The 15,408-nt window shown below is 45.3% G+C and overlaps 1 protein-coding gene and 4 long non-coding RNA genes across 6 annotated transcripts; 2 read left to right on the forward strand and 3 right to left on the reverse strand.

The window, feature by feature from the left end:
• Positions 1-3,955: 3,955 nt before the first annotated feature.
• Positions 3,956-13,318, reverse strand: LOC118501430. Its single transcript, XR_004904085.1, has 3 exons — positions 13,308-13,318; positions 5,117-5,122; positions 3,956-4,550 (listed from the first exon to the last, which is right to left on the reverse strand). It is a non-coding gene; the product is annotated as an uncharacterized LOC118501430 (long non-coding RNA).
• On the forward strand, positions 5,699-6,112 carry LOC118501429. The gene is made up of 2 exons (XR_004904084.1): positions 5,699-5,783; positions 6,036-6,112. It is a non-coding gene; the product is annotated as an uncharacterized LOC118501429 (long non-coding RNA).
• On the reverse strand, positions 7,493-11,810 carry LOC114500789 (histone-lysine N-methyltransferase PRDM9-like). 2 transcript variants are annotated; one of them, XM_036029945.1, is made up of 5 exons: positions 11,228-11,810; positions 10,752-11,023; positions 10,277-10,344; positions 8,948-9,141; positions 7,493-7,632 (listed from the first exon to the last, which is right to left on the reverse strand). In XM_036029945.1, the coding sequence occupies exons 1-5, from the start codon at positions 11,385-11,387 to the stop codon at positions 7,508-7,510; spliced, it is 819 nt and encodes a 272-aa protein (XP_035885838.1). In that variant the 5' UTR covers positions 11,388-11,810; the 3' UTR covers positions 7,493-7,507. The 2 variants fall into 2 exon arrangements, with proteins under 2 accessions (XP_035885838.1, XP_035885839.1); XM_036029946.1 differs by lacking the exon at positions 7,493-7,632 and adding an exon at positions 8,517-8,566 and having other exon boundaries at positions 11,228-11,808.
• On the forward strand, positions 11,307-14,221 carry LOC118501426. The gene is made up of 3 exons (XR_004904081.1): positions 11,307-11,428; positions 12,773-12,774; positions 14,105-14,221. It is a non-coding gene; the product is annotated as an uncharacterized LOC118501426 (long non-coding RNA).
• LOC118501428 lies at positions 12,394-12,767 on the reverse strand. Its single transcript, XR_004904083.1, has 2 exons — positions 12,632-12,767; positions 12,394-12,535 (listed from the first exon to the last, which is right to left on the reverse strand). It is a non-coding gene; the product is annotated as an uncharacterized LOC118501428 (long non-coding RNA).
• Positions 14,222-15,408: the final 1,187 nt, after the last annotated feature.

Consider the following 15,408-nt stretch of genomic DNA (forward strand, 5'->3'; position numbering starts at 1 on the left):
TTCCCTTGCTCCACCTAAGCCTGAAACAATGACAGGGTGGTGCAGCTCTGTGCTGAAAAGGGCGGATTCCCTGGGTGATCAGGCCTAAGAAAGAATATGTAAATTACTGTGAAACCTTCTTTGTTTGGAATGCTTTCAGTTGAATGAGAGGGGTCCAAGGAGGAAGTTAGTTTGTTCCTCAAAGTCTTACAGCTCTTTGACCCGACTCCAAATAGACCGGCAGAGTTCCTTGTTTTCTATAGTTCCTTACTTCCCCCTAATGAGTACTGTACTTTACCTGAATTATTATGCAAAATGAGCCCAATAAAAGCAGGTATGGACGGGTAAATCGGTAGCTCCCCACTAGGGGGGGTGGCCATTTCGTCCCTACTTCCCCACAGAAACTAGTTTGTCTCTGTGCATGTGTTTTTTCTTGCGTGTTTTTTGTCGAGCCATCCATAGCGTTCCGTGATCACTGCTGGCCAGTGACCCATGCGCAACACACATGGGCATGCTCTGCAGACAGACACGCGGTGTTCCACTATGGGGATCAGAGGCAGGTTGGGCTCATCCACCCAGTGCAACCCCGAGAGCAGTTGAGGAGCCCCTGAGGCACCTAGAAGGACCATCCTCTCCATTAAACAACCAGCTCCTGGGCAAGGGCAAGAGACTCAGCATCCAGCAGGTGTCAGGCTGCAGTCACTTCTTGGAGCCTTCACTTCAAAACAAGGATGGTGGTTGTCAGCCAATGCCAGGTGGGCAAGTGGGGTGTGTGTGTAAACACCCAGCTCCCTATACAAGGTGGTCTGAGATTGTGTGAACTCTGCAAGCAAGGCTGAAACAAGTCTCTTTCTCACTTAGCTTTGAGAGCCACACACCATTTTCATAACAGATCAGCTCAGTTATGTGAAGGGACTGTACAAGGGCATGTGCATTTGGGGGGTACCTTGGAGGCTGGTGGCTACACTAAGAGTGTGGTTTGTTGCTGAAGGGGAGGGAGAGGGAACAGACCTTTTTACTCTTGAATCACTAAGCCTTCTGGGAGCCCTCCAGGGTCTGTCCTGGTGTTGGGGGTGGTGAGCATCATGTGGCAATCTGTGAATTCCCCTTCCCACTGTATTCAATACCAGCCCCTCTGCCAGCATTACACCAGGACTCTGCCCCTCTCCCATGGCCCATGCTGAAAGCCACAGAATATTGAGTTTATGGTGTTCTTTCTGGGCTGTGGTGGTGGGAGAGAAACAGAGAAGGGAAAGAAAACTTGCAATTTGGGTGTGTCTTACTCTCTTCAGCAATTGTTCTTCTTTAAACCATGTATTTCAAATTTTTATAAACTTAGTCATAGTGTAAACATACTGTGAGGGCACTGTTGAAAGGAAATCTTTGATGAATGCTATTATAAGGTAAAAATCCTGAGAGTCACCTCTTCATTTCTCTCCTATAAAATCTGGAGGGGCCGGGGGTGGGGGTGGTTAGTGTTGTTACTTTGTGGATACCTAAGTTTTAGCTCCCTATGGATGGTTATGAAAGGAGCATTGACCTTCATCATCAACTCACTGAATTTTCTTGGCATCAGCCCAACGTATTCTCACTTGAGTCAAATTCATAGTGCTCTCTAGTGTATGAGTCATATTGGTTTAGAACCACTGACAGTTTCACCCACATTATCACAGTTTCTGCATGCAGAGGTTAGTTCAGGCTTTCTCTCACTTCACTGAAACCACCTGGTTCCAGAAACAACTAAACAAAGGTGCTTATATTGGATAGTAGTCAAAAGATCCATTGTCAGGGTCAAATTTTATTTATTGGTGTTTTTTTTTTGTCATTTTTAAGCATTTCTGGAGAATGGGGCATGCAGGAACTAAAAAGTATATCCTCTAACAGATGGGGAGGGGAAAACAGTACACTGTTTAAGTTAATTCACGTAAATATCAAAGTCCCAAATAAAAAGGAACATACCCAGAACAACCACTTGATGTCACTGCTTGCCTCCACCTTTGAAGAGACATTGGCAAAAAACCCCCCCAAAAGCAAAAAAAACCCCCCCCAAGAAATACACCTCCTTTAAAAAGCATAAAAGGAAATAATAGTGGGTATTTATTATTGAAATCCACATAGTTGACTTCCGACAAGATGGAGGAATAGGTGGACGCACTGTACCTCCTCGTACAACCAAGATTAGAAAACCAATAATTTACAACAATAATTTACTATCAGAATAACACCCAGATCCGGCAGAGGATTTATCTGAATGGAAGTCGGGCAGCCAAGAAGTTGAAGTAGACGCGTTCATCCAGACTGGTAGGAGAAGACGAGCCGGTGGGCGCGGGGCTGGCTTGGGTTGGCAGTGCGCGGAGATCGGGGGAAGGTTTGGCGCGAAATCGGCGCAAAAGCCATCGGGCGCGTAAGAAGGCAGCGGTGATCCCTGAGTACGCAAGCTGCGGCTGGCAGACCCAGAGGGGCAGCGATTGTGGACCAGGGCAGAACTCGCGGCCCGGAAGCCCAGACAAGGGTCTGAGTCCAGGGGAACGGAACTACCGCCATTGTTTTCTCCCGCCCCGCTCCCACTCCCGCCCCGCCCCCACATAAACCGTCACAATCTAGCGACTGGGGTGCCCAGCCCTGGTGAGCACCTAAGGCTCCGCCCCCCACCGTAACAAGAGCAACCAAACCGAAAAAAAAAAAAAAAAAAAAAAAGGAGAGACAGGGGGGAAAAAAACCCCATGTTTTCAACAGAGCAGATCAGTCCCCCAGGACTCATCCTTTTGAACGACCAAGAATTAGCCAATCTATCAGATGCGCAGTTCAAAACACTGGTGATCAGAAAGCTCACGGAACTGGTGGATTTTGGACGAAATTTAGATGAAAGAATGCAGATTACCATAAAACAGATGCAGGAAGACACGCGGAGGAGAGCCAATAGTGAAAGGAAGGAATATGAGTCTCAAAACAATACAGTGGACCAGAAGGAAGATAGAATCAACCAAGCAGGAAAGCATGATGAAATAAGAATTCAAAAAATTGAGGAAAAGATTAAGAGCATCCAAGACACCTTTAAACGTTCCAATATCCGAATTATAGGGGTACCAGAATCGGAAGGGGAAAAGCAACAGATTGAGCACGTATTTGAACAAATAATAAAGGAGAACTTCCCCAATCTGGCAAAGGGAACAGTCTTCCAAGAAATCCAAGAAGCTCAGAGAGCCCCAAAGAAGTTGGACCCAAGAAGAAACACACCAAGGCACATCATCATTACATTAGCCAAGGTAAAAACGAAGGAGAGAATCCTAGAAGCAGCAAGAGGTAAGGGGACAGTCACCTACAAAGGAGTTCCCATCAGACTGTCAGCTGATTTCTCCAAAGAGACCTTACAGGCAAGAAGGGGCTGGAAAGAAATATTCCAAGTCATGAAAGACAAGGACCTACATCCCAGATTGCTCTATCCAGCAAAGCTCTTATTTAGAATGGAAGGGCAGATAAAGTGCTTCTCAGATAAGGTCAAGTTCAAGGAGTTCATCATCACCAAGCCCTTATTTTATGAAATGTTAAAGGGACTTATCTAAGAAAAGAAGATAAAGAAAAGACATGTATAGTAAAAGGACAGCAAACTCACAAATATCAACAACCACACCTAAAGCAAAACCAAAAGAAACTAAGTAAACAATTAGAACAGGAACAGAACCACAGAAATGGAGATCACATGGAGGGTTAGCAGCAGGGGGGTGGGAGGAGGAGAGAGGGGGAAAAGGTATAGAGAATAAGTAGCATAGAATGTAGGTTGAAAATAGATAGGGGGAGGGCAAGAATAGTACGGGAAATGTAGAAATGAAAGAACTCATAAGTATGACACATGGACATGAACTAAAGGGGGAAATGTAGGTGGGAGGGGGGTACAGGGTGGAGGGGAGAGAAGGGGGGAAATGGGACAACTGTAATAGCATAATCAATAAAATATATTAAAAAAAAAAAGAAATCCACATAGTTTATGTAGACACTCTTCTTCACAAACCTGGCACTGGGAGGACAGAAAGGTCATTGTTCCAGGTCATGGGGGTAGGTGACCCCCTTTGGTGAACCCACTCCAGGATGAACAGGGTGGGTCATGCTTAGGTCGTGTCCCTTATGCAGGAGAGGGTATGATGGGGTCCTCACTAATTGCTATTTCTCTGTATTGAATTCAGCTGGGGTTCTAAGAAAAGTGCAACTTTGGTAGCTGTTAGCACCCTTCCTTATGCTCATGCAGATGCACATGTTTACCCTGTTCTCATCTTGAGTCACACTGGACTCCCACCATTGGGCCCACTGGAATTTTGTCCTCCTGGGTCACTGTGGACATTATCTGGGAATGGGTGGCCAGGAATAACCAACATTGTGCATGCCCAGTATCCCATCAGGCTTGATCTCACAAACAAAAGTTTAAAGATACAGTAAGTACTAATTTCAAGATGGTATCAGTGGTGTATGAAGCCCTGTGGGACCCAGGTACAGGGAAAGTGCATTACAGAAGCTCCTGTGTTGCGGGCTTCATGAATGCCATATGCAGACTGGGTGCATCTGTCACAGGAGAAACTCTCCAGAGACTGATGTGGAATCTATGTGCTGTGCACGAGGAAATGCTGACCCTGAAGGGGCAGCAAGGAGTGAGGAAGACCAGGTGCTCAGACTGAGCCAGGCTCACGTCCGTGCACAAGCATACATCCCTCCCTGCCATTCAGCTCTGAGGCTCCAGAGGTTGTAGGCAACTAGAAGAGCCAAGAGAAGCCAAGGGAGGAGGGTAGGGAGCTTAGTAAGAGAAAAGGACCCACTTCCCTAGTCTGGGGAATTCCCTTCTCAGGTGAGTCTGTCTCAAATACCTCTCTCTGGGCAGTAACCAAAGTAGACTGACTCCAGACTTCCCCATTTGTAGGGATTGAACTTCTGTGGCTGACAGGATGAGTTCTTTGTGGCTTTTCCCGAACTCTCTGCTTTCAGTGATGGCAGAATGAGGGATGTGGGCTTCATATTTTTATGGAGACAAAACTTTTTAGAAACGGACATCAAAAAACCATGAAAGAGATTGGTGCTAATATCCCCATATTACTCATGGAACTGTTTGTTCATCTCATCTCTTGTCATCAAACTGCACGGTTTGTTTCACCAGTTACTTCTGTACTAATTACAATCTTGGGGAATGTAAAATTCCAGAGACTTGTTAGGGCTATTGACATGTGATTTAATGATAATGATTCATTCACTTCACCTGCAAACATAGGGCTTCTACCCAGTGTGTCCTCTGGTGTCTCATGAGATGTGACTTTTGTGTAAAGCCTCGCTCACATTCCCTGCAAACATAGGGTTTCTCCCCTGAGTGTGTCCTCTGGTGTGTGATGAGACTTGACTTCTGTGTAAAGCCTCCTCCACACTGCCTGCAAACATAGGGCTTCTCCCCTGAGTGTGTCCTCTGGTGTGTGATGAGATTTGACTTGCATGTAAAGCCTCGCCCACACTCCCTGCAAACATAGGGCTTCTCCCCAGAGTGTGTCCTCTGGTGTCTGATGAGACTGGACTTGCATGTAAAGCCTCTCCCACACTCCCTGCAAACATAGGGCTTCTCCCCAGAGTGTGTCCTCTGGTGTGTGATGAGATTTGACTTCCATGTAAAGCCTTGCCCGCACTCCCTGCAAACAAAGGGCTTCTCCCCAGAGTGTGTCCTCTGGTGTGTGATGAGATATGAATTCCGTGTGAAGCCTTGACCACACTGCCTGCAAACATAAGGCTTTTCCCCAGAGTGTGTCCTCTGGTGTCTGGTGAGACCTGACTTGTCTGTAAAGCTTTGCCTGCACTTCCTGCAAACATAGGGCTTCTCCCCAGAGTGTCCCCTCTGGTGTGTGATGAGAGCTGACTTCTGTGTAAAGCCTCGCCCACACTCCCTGCAAATATAGGGCTTCTCCCCTGAGTGTGTCCTCTGGTGTGTGATAAGATTTGACTTCTGTGTAAAGCCTCCCCCACACTGCCTGCAAACATAGGGCTTTTCCCCTGAGTGTGTCCTCTGGTGTATGATGAGATGTGACTTCCAGGTAAAGCCTCTCCCACACTCCCTGCAAACATAGGGCTTCTCTCCAGAGTGTGTCCCCTGGTCTCTGATGAGATGTGACCCATCACTGAAGCCTTGGCAACACCCTCTGTGCTGGATTGTTTCAATTTTTGACATTCCTATTTTCACAAATAACTTGCCTGTGTCTTCTGGACTCTGTTTCTGGCCTCTGCGGGGCTCTTCCTCCATCATTCTCTCATGCTCACTAGAGCTTGTCATTTGTTCTTTGGAAGGTTGGAAAAAGGGTCTTGAGAATGTCCTGTGACTGATCCTTTTAAGCAAAGGTTTGGACCTTTCTTTGACCTCTTGACCTTCAGCTTTATCATTCCAGCTGTGTGTACGAGTATGTTGCTGCTGCTGATTCTGATCCTCTGGACAGGGCTCCTCTGCTTGGAGGTGTTTTCTTGCAGATGTTCCCGGGAGAATCTGAGGGGGATGACTGAGTTTCACATGTTGGCTGAGGAACTTCTGAGTGGAGAAGGCCAGAGAGCAGGAGGGACATGGGTGTACCTCTGGCTTTGGTTCCGCTGAAAGAGAAAGGTTTGGTCAGGGCAGATGTTGACAAGAATTCCTGGGCCACACAACTTGTCTCCTGGTAAGACCTGCCCCATGCATCCTTCTTACTGTGGCGACAACACAATCTCTGTCTCCCACAACGTGTCCACTTGCAGTCTATTTTCCTTTGTATTTTTATGCAGTGCATCTTCTTCAGAAATGCAAGAAGCCCACACCAAGGGTCTTTTCTAATACTGCCCAGACCGGGGATTTTCGAGGAACATCGGAGGCCATCTTACTCCCTGTATGGATGGAACTGCAATGACCTTTTCCTTCTATAGGTATTTTCTAAGTCACGTGAAAGAGGAAAACCACAGGCCTTGACTAGGAACTGCTTCTCTGTTTTCCAAAACAGTAAAATAAAATGTCTTTCCTGCTCTTGCCCGTGTGGCTCAGTGGATTGAGTGTCAGTCCGCAAGGCAAGGAGTCCAATATGATTCTCAGTCAGGGCACAGGCCAGGTCCCCAGTAGGGGGTAGTGTGAGAGGAAACTACACAGGGATGTTTCCCTCCTTCTCCCTCTTCCCCTCTAAAAATAAATAAAGTCTTTAAAAAAATGTCCTTCCTCAGCCCTGGCTGGCATAGCTCAGTGGATTGAGCACGGGCTGGGAACCAAAGTGTCTCAGGTTCGATTCCCAGCCAGGGTACATTCCTGGGTTGCAGGCCATAACCCCCAGCAACCGCACATTGATGTCTGTCTTGTCTGTCTGTCTGTCTCTCTCTCCCCCCCTCCCTACTCTCCCTAAAAATAAATAAATAAAAATCTTAAAAAAATAAATAAAAATAAAAAAATTCTACTAAATTATTAAAAAAAAATGTCCTTCCTCAAGCCTCTCACCAAATATTTATGCTTCATGTCATTCAGTGTTAGTCCATTTCAAATACACTGAGAAGTCCCGTTTCAAAATTTTTCCACAACCACACTTCTTACACGCCTGACCCCTGTTGCTCTCTGGCCAATCCACCATGTTCTCTCACTTGAAGATGAAGTAATCTCTGAGGCGATTCCCCACTGGGGTTTATTTTCTAAAAATTAACAAAGCATGATCAGAACAGAGAACACACCACTCACAGCTGACGACTGCACACTTGCACTCAGGAAAGTCCCCAGTGTCTCAACTCGGATCATTGGCTCTGCATTTCCAGGCTGCTGAGCACATGTGATCTCCGGTCTTACCCTCTGTGCTGAGATGAGACCTGAGTGACCCTCAACCAGTTCAACGCCCCACCTCTTTTCTTCCCTGCACTAGCTGCTCCGTTGCCTGGGATCCCTTGCCCACAGGTATTTTTGTAAATGTTGTCTCCCTAGAGAGCCCTTCCTGGACGACCACACTTGCCCTCACTCTGATCCCTAGGCACTTGCCCTGGATTAGTTTTCTCCAAAGCACTAACTGCTGTGCAGTGTTATGCACATGCAAGCACGTGTGTCTGGGTTTCCCTCCTACACCCGTCAGCTCCTCAAAAGCAGTGATTCTGATCCTCATGTTAATTTGTATTTCCAGGTCCCGGGACCCTGTGTGCCAGAGTAGGATCTCTCATGATAATTCACTGAAATAATGAATGAATGTGTCCTGCCTGAATGGTGTGCCTCGGTGGGTTGGGTGTTGTCCCACAAACTGAAAGGTTACAAGTTCGATTCCCAGTCAGGTCACATGCCAAGGTTGTGGGACAGTTGGGGGTGTGCCAGACACAACTGATTAATGTTTCCCTTGCACAGTGATTTTTTCTCCCTCCTTTCCACTCTCTGTAAAAATGAATAAAATATAAAAGACTTGATTTATTTATTTTCAGACAAGAGAGACGAGAGGGAGAGGGAAACATCAATGTGTGGTTGCCTCTCACATGCCCCCTACTGGAGACCTGGCCTGAAACCCAGGCATGTGCCTTGACTGGGGATTGGTGACCCTTTGGTTTGCAGGCTGTCACTCAATCCATTGAGCCACACCAGCCAGGGAAAAATCTTTAAAATATAATGAATGCCTATAAAAAACATTTTATTTAGATCTATGGAGGAAAGGTAAGAAGAAACAGCTATAAAAATGTTAGAAAAACTGCCTTGGTGAGACAGCTGGTTAGTGCTTGAAAACTTTTTTTTGCCTCTCAGCCTCACAGCACTAAAAGTGGTTGTATATTTTGGGCATGAAATATTTTCAAAATAAAAAACTATAAAAATTTTGCCTAAGAGTCAAAGGCATATGAATGAATTGTGAATTTCTGAAGCATCTGATGTGAAAGTTTACTGACTTTAGAGTGGATTTTACTCTACTTAGGAGTTGGATCATGAATATTTCTATGGAGAATTCTCTCTTTTCTTGCTGTTTTGAAGAACAGTGGTGCCCACCTCTCCCAGACGTGAGCTCTCTCTTCCACTTGCTGCCCCACTTGCTGCCCAGCTCCTGGCCATACTCGTCCCCACACCAGACCAGCAGCTCACAGCCCGGCCTGATGACCCGGCAGGTTCGGTAGAAAATCTGCCCGTGGTATTGAAAGGCCACCAGGTTCTGCTCTTCATCATCCCGAGCATAGTTCACATACCTGGGATTGAGGCAGAGGAAGGGAAAGAAAACCACAGTGATGAGTTCCCAGTACCAGTTACATCCATGTCCAGCTCCTCACTGATTCTCAAGGCCCCTCAGGCTCTGGCATTGCCCACTGCCCCTCATGCTCCAAGGGAACCTTTTATTCACTGTCTGAGCGTCCGTCATCATGTCATGTGAATTCCTACCTCCAAGTGCTGCTTGCAGTGCTCATCCTGCCTAACACCATTTTCTAAAACCCAGTTCTAGACTTAACCTCCACCCTGACTGGTCATAATATCCAGTGATCTCTGGCTTCTCCAAGCTCTAAATCAAGTTGTTTCATACCACAGAACCTGGTGCTTGATCTAGGGCTCTGCTTCTAAATTAGCTCACTAATTATTCAGTACTCAGCCCACATCAGTTTTCTCTTGAGAGGCCTTTCTTCAACCCCCCTACACGTTATTTGGAGTACCATTCACTTGCCTGCCCAAGTTTAGTATAGAAAAATTAGAGGTCTTTTTGTCTTAGTAAAATAAAACAGAACAGTAGTGGTTGATCCACATTCAGGTAACCCTGATAAAACACAGCCTCTCAGGAAAGGAGCCCATGACCATTCCTCTGCAGGCCTCAGAGCCCAGCTCTAGTTAGAAGTGAGGCAGGGATGGTTTGCTGCCCTCACAGGTTTAGGCCATCCTTGGTTTGTGCTATCTTGACACTGTGCACTTCTTGGAAATTATAGTTAAATGCTTCTAAAAGCAATTATTTTTTTTCTGTCTGCAAGAAGTCCTTCATAAGGACATGGGTTGTGTGATCTGTGTAAGTAATGTAGTCCTTCACCTAAACTGGAATATAGTAAGTGCTTAATCAATGCTTATTTGGTAAATTAAAGTGTAATCCAGTGTCCCTGGTGAATCTAGGCTCTTCAAGGTCTTTTCCAGTGCCCAAGTTGTGTCTAGTAGAGGGCTTTATATTTTGAGGACGCATGCTATACTTTTTCCCTATATGTGCCCTGAAATGAAAGAACACTGTATGGAGAAAAAGAGAAAAAAAGGATGAAGGGAGATCACTGACAGGCATGATGAGAGGGAAAGATATATGGGCTTGTGGGGGATGAGAGTCCCCTCTGGCACCCAGAGACTTATTGACCTCACCTCATCCAGTTGGCCCAGGATTTGTCCTTTCCATCCACATACTCATAGCAGTTTCTCCCTTTGGTGATCTGTGTTTCAGAAAAGAAGTTTAAGACCTTTTATTTTTTTAGTTGGGAGGTAATAGAAGAATTATTTTACTGTACAGTCATCAAAGCTCTTTCTGCCTACATGGGGACTCAACTGCCAGTTGTGACCACATAATAATTTTCTTACCCATCATCTACACATCTGAGTCTACCTGTCCAATCAGAGCAGGAGCCCCACAAGGGAGGAGCCAGTCCTTTGTGTCTGCACCACTTTGTTCCTGCTTACCTTCTGATCCTTAAATAGGAGCTCTGTGTTCATGTAAAGTCCAGTCAGTACACAGAGCTAACCATATTGCCCCCTCTATGTCTAGCATGTAGGTGAGGTCCCTCCAAGCCTCAGAAGGAATGTGGGAAGGCAGAGGACAGTGGAAGAGGTAAAGAGTTCTCACCAGCCAGGAGTATCTGCTCTTGGCTGCCTCTCCATCTTCTGTGATGTGTCCTTCATAAGGGCCAAAGTGCAGACCCACTGGCAAGTCAGCTGCCTCATTCCACACTCCAAGCCCAGCCTCAGGGATGCCCGAGGGCCCAATTCTCAACCCAGGGGGCAGGGTGAGGGCTGAGCGGTAGGGATGCCCCTTGTCCACTGCACTGTCCCTTACAAATGTAGGGGGCCCATGCACAGCACAGCTGTCGATGAAGAAGTTCTGACACTTCTCACAATCTGGAAGCGAGAGCAACAGGGGTGGGGTTAGGGAAGGGTTAGCACATGTTCCTGGACACAAAGAGCTTCAGAGGGAGTCCTGCAGTCACATCATTGAGACTCAATCCTGTACTCCAGGTCACTAGAGGAAGGGAATGATTTGGGGACCAAAGGACTAGATGAAATTATTGTATCATAACATGCTTCTCAGTGAGGGTCACTTACAAAGGTAGTCATCATCCTGGGGATCATTGACCTCTTGGTACACACAGTCCTTTCTTTCTTGTGGGCTGTACATCTTCATGTTCATCTCCTTTCTCCTGAGTTCTAAGTTGGAGAAGGGCAGGTGAGCAAGGTTGGTGGGGTCTGCAGTGTTAGTTCCCATTTTGTCAGATAACACAATCTCCTCCCATCAAATGATTACCTGTCCTCTTGCATACTCTGGTATTTTACTCCATTAACTGTTGGTTCAGAAGACTAAAACTAACTACAGATGACTGATTCAATTTTAGTTTCTAGATCTTCCCATTACCAGGTTTAACTTGCCAATCTTCAATCATTCATTACATATTTATGGAGTGCACATTATGTGTTAGGCATTGAGGAAAGGCCTGGGCACCCAGCACCAATAAAGTGTGGTTGCTGTTATCACAGATGGATTTATTGGACAACTTGCCTGTGTCACTTGTTTTAAATTCAATTTAATGTTTTCAAACAATATATGAGCGATGTTCCCTTATCTTCACTTTACACATTAGCATTCAGGAGCTCAGAGAGTTTATAGGATTTGCCCAAAGCTCCATTGCTAAGTTCAGTCTCAGCTTGGCCTCACTTAAATCTAGGCCCATCCAAATTCCACCGCACATACCTAGGTCATACTTATCAGCCCGTCTATAGGACTTAGAGGAACTAAAGTTTCCAAATTACTTTCTCTTACCTAATTTTTGTCTAGTGTGCTTTCCAAAGGCACATGCTTCTCCAGGAGGGGACACTGGTTTCTGGGCATGCTGAGTCACTTGCAGTCATCAAATTTGATTTTCCTGACAATTCCTTCAAACTATATTCATTGCTTAATGGTACCTGGATGTTGCCTTCAGTGTAAGAGTCACATATTAAAAGATAACATATTTAATTTTTTAAGGCTTATGATACATTCTACATGCATGTCTTTAAAACTTCAACCCTTGGAAATACCTAGGGAGTATGAGTATTAGAGGGGATAGGGTCAATGTGGGTAATGAATCCAAGATTAGAACCCATGCCTTATGGCTCTTTTCTTTCAACTGTCTCTATAATATTGAGAGTGAAGGGAAGAGAGTAAAGAAATAGTTGGCAGAAACATATCTAGACAATAAATAAAATTTTGATAAAATCTGCAAAACCTTAGAAAGGTCCTTAGATTAGCTGGATCCCACCAATTCTGTTTGAATAAGGCTGTATTAGTAGCTGGTTGTCTTCAGTTTCATGATCTATAACATGCTAATTTTCAATGTTATAGTGAATGTGCAATTAAATAATGCTCACTAAAGTATTCTGTGAATTGTGTAATACAGTATGAATGTGAGATTCCAGTCCTGATATCAATTTACCCCTCAGCTCTCTCCATATTTCAAATCTCACAGAAATTACCTTCAGCATGCATTGATCATCTTCTAGTGTAATTTGTAACTGTGAAATCATTCATTCAGCAAACATTCAGGGGCCCTCAGGGGCCCTGACCTCTGAGTAGACTCAGGGATGGACCAGCCTCTCAAAGAGCTCACCACTCAGAAGTAGGTGGGCTGAACAAATGATTCTAAACAGGATTAGAGCAGCCTCCTTGGAACTCAGAGAAAGAAGCCATTACTTCACCTTACAAGAAATGGCATTTGAAATCAGTTCCAGATAGATGAGTTTCTGTTGAAGAGTGTGTAACCTATATGAAGTCCTTAAGTCATTTTATTATTTGTTGTTTCTCAGTCATCAAACCTGAAGCTCCTCAGGGGTGGGAGATACTTTTTGACTAGAGTGGGAGGCTGTGATCCTGGGCATTTTACATTCTTCTTCATCTGGGACCATCCACTGTACCAACTGCCTGCACATTGTACGCTTTCCTTAGTCAGAGGGTCTTAGTGCATCTCTCACTTCAGAATAGCAGAGAAGAAGTTTGGTTGAAACCATCAGTCAGGTGAATGATGTAATGACATGGATAAGACAATGCAAACTTTAGAAACTATGAACGTTTATTTTTCTAAGTTTTAAAAAAGATTTTGTTTATTTTCGTGAGAGAGGAAGGGAGGAAGAGAGGGAGAGAAACATCGGTCACTTGCCTCTTGCAAATGCCCCAACCAGGAACTTGGCCCACAACCCAGGCATGTGCCCTGATCAGGAATCAAACTGGTAATCTTTTGCTTTGCAGGATGACACCCAACTGAGTCATGGTGGCCAGGGTAAAACTATGAAAGTTTTAATGAGTTTGTAAGTGGTTTAGAGAAAGAACTATGGGTTAGATTGCACTACCACTGATACTGAGATCTTAGACATATAGTCAAACGTTTCTATATCTCTGAAAGCTCACTTCCCTCATCATAAATGGTGAGTTATAGTACGTATCTCATCAGGTTGTTGTAATGTTTGAGTTTATTCACATAGAATTCTTAGTATGAAACAGTGTGAGAATGAAAGAAATGGTAGTTACTATTGTTGCTGCAGTTGTTAACTATTAAGATGATGATGAGCCCTGGCTGGTGTGGCTCAGTGGATTGAGTGCTGGCCTGCAGACTGAAAGGTCACCAGTTCCATTCCTGGTCAGGGCACATGCCTGGGGTGTGGACCAGGTCCTATAGTTGGGGGCATGCGAGAGGGAAACTATTCATGTTTCTCTCCCTCTCTCCCACCTTTCCCCTCTCTCTAAAAAATCGAAATAAAATCTTTAGAAAAGGATGATAGCATCTGACAATGTATTGAAGAGACTAGGAAAGGAAGGCGGTAGTTCCTAGGATACTTTCTGCATTTTCCTACTCTTACCTGCATTTCTATCCACAAGGAAAATTTTCTTGTCAACAGGATTTGGGAAACATTCAACTTGTGGTGTTTACTCTGTTCCTTCTGAAGGCCACCCAGGAAGGTTTCATTGAAAGATGATGAGAAATCAGTGTTTTGGTTGGTAAATGTTTCCAAAATCTGGAGATTCTTATTAGGGACACAGAAGTCTGAATGAGAGTAGTCCAAGAACAATCCCAGGATGACTGGAAAATGTTTTCTGATGTTCATTAAGGCCCGGGCTTCTATTGGGGCCATCCACTAATTTCAGTAGAATGTTAAAAAAGAAATAGACAAAGTGTTGTCTACGCTTCCTCCTAGGTTCATAAAGCATCTATTACACTTATTAAAAAATATATTGGCCTGTCGTAACAAAAATGTAATAAAAATAAGTGTACAGAAACTCCATGTCTTCAACATAACCCTTTCTCCATCCTGTTGTCTTCATTCACACTGGCCTTGTCCCGGCTGAGGGCACCACGACCACCTCACCTCCCTTCTCTGGTATCCTCCCCCCTGGGCACATACTGGCCACCCACACCCTTCCTTAATCATTAGACTCTGGTCAGCATCCATAGTGTGCTGACCTCAGAAAGGGAATCCCAGTCAAGTTAAAGATCACATCTTGACTTCAGCTGTGTTTCAATCCCAGACCCATGAAAGTGGACCAACCCCACCAACCCAACACTCATGATACTGAACAGAATGGCACCACTGCCTACAGCAGGAAATGATACAGTGATCAACCCCTCCTGACCCTGGCCACCTCCCCCCTCCCCCAGCTCCTGTAGTCACCATGGTTAATACTGTTCCCCATCTGTCTCCATGAAGGCAATAGTGCAGCCAGGTGTTGGGACACTCCTCACTGGTCAGATCTACCTCCCTGTCTTGCAATGACAACTCTTCTGAATTAGTTACTTCTTGTTCACTTGTGTGTTCTTATACACTTACTGCTTATTAATGCATCTATAAATATAGATGATTCTGTTGCACATGTGAAAGTTTACGGGACTAGCCCCTCACTGTATGATACACTGTTGTGCATCTTGCTTGTTTTCTGGACAGGCAAACCCTGTTCACTGCTTAACTCCTGAGATGTAGTCTGACCTAAACCAGGTCCGAGTCAGGAGGGCAGTTCTGGCTCTTCCCGCCGCTCACCTTGCTGCCTCAGAGCCCCTTCTTCATCTGAGTCCTCAGGGTCCTCCTCCTGGAGTTTGGTGGCCCGCCTGCGGTGGTGACACAGGAAAGCCGGTCACGGGGCCCTAAGACCTGGAAAGAGAGAAAACCTTTGTTCTGAAAGCAAAGAGTGTGGAGGAGGAACAAGCCCCAGGAAGCCGGTGGGACTGGCTCCGATGGGATGGGAGAGTCTACTACAGTGAGATGCT

The sequence above is a fragment of the Phyllostomus discolor genome, chromosome 6 (genome assembly GCF_004126475.2).
Source record: "Phyllostomus discolor isolate MPI-MPIP mPhyDis1 chromosome 6, mPhyDis1.pri.v3, whole genome shotgun sequence".
Classification (NCBI taxonomy): domain Eukaryota; kingdom Metazoa; phylum Chordata; class Mammalia; order Chiroptera; family Phyllostomidae; genus Phyllostomus; species Phyllostomus discolor.

What these genes read in the sequence shown, in the direction of transcription:
- LOC114500789 (XM_036029945.1), bottom strand. Translation starts at nt 11,387, where the DNA reads ATGGGAACTAACACTGCAGACCCCACCAACCTTGCTCACCTGCCCTTC. An exon ending in TCCTGGGCCAACTGGATGAG is followed by an intron (nt 9,142 to 10,276) that starts GTGAGGTCAATA and finishes CCTCAATCCCAG; the next exon opens with GTATGTGAACTATGCTCGGG. An exon ending in AGAGCTCACGTCTGGGAGAG is followed by an intron (nt 7,633 to 8,947) that starts GTGGGCACCACT and finishes GTTAATTTTTAG; the next exon opens with AAAATAAACCCCAGTGGGGA.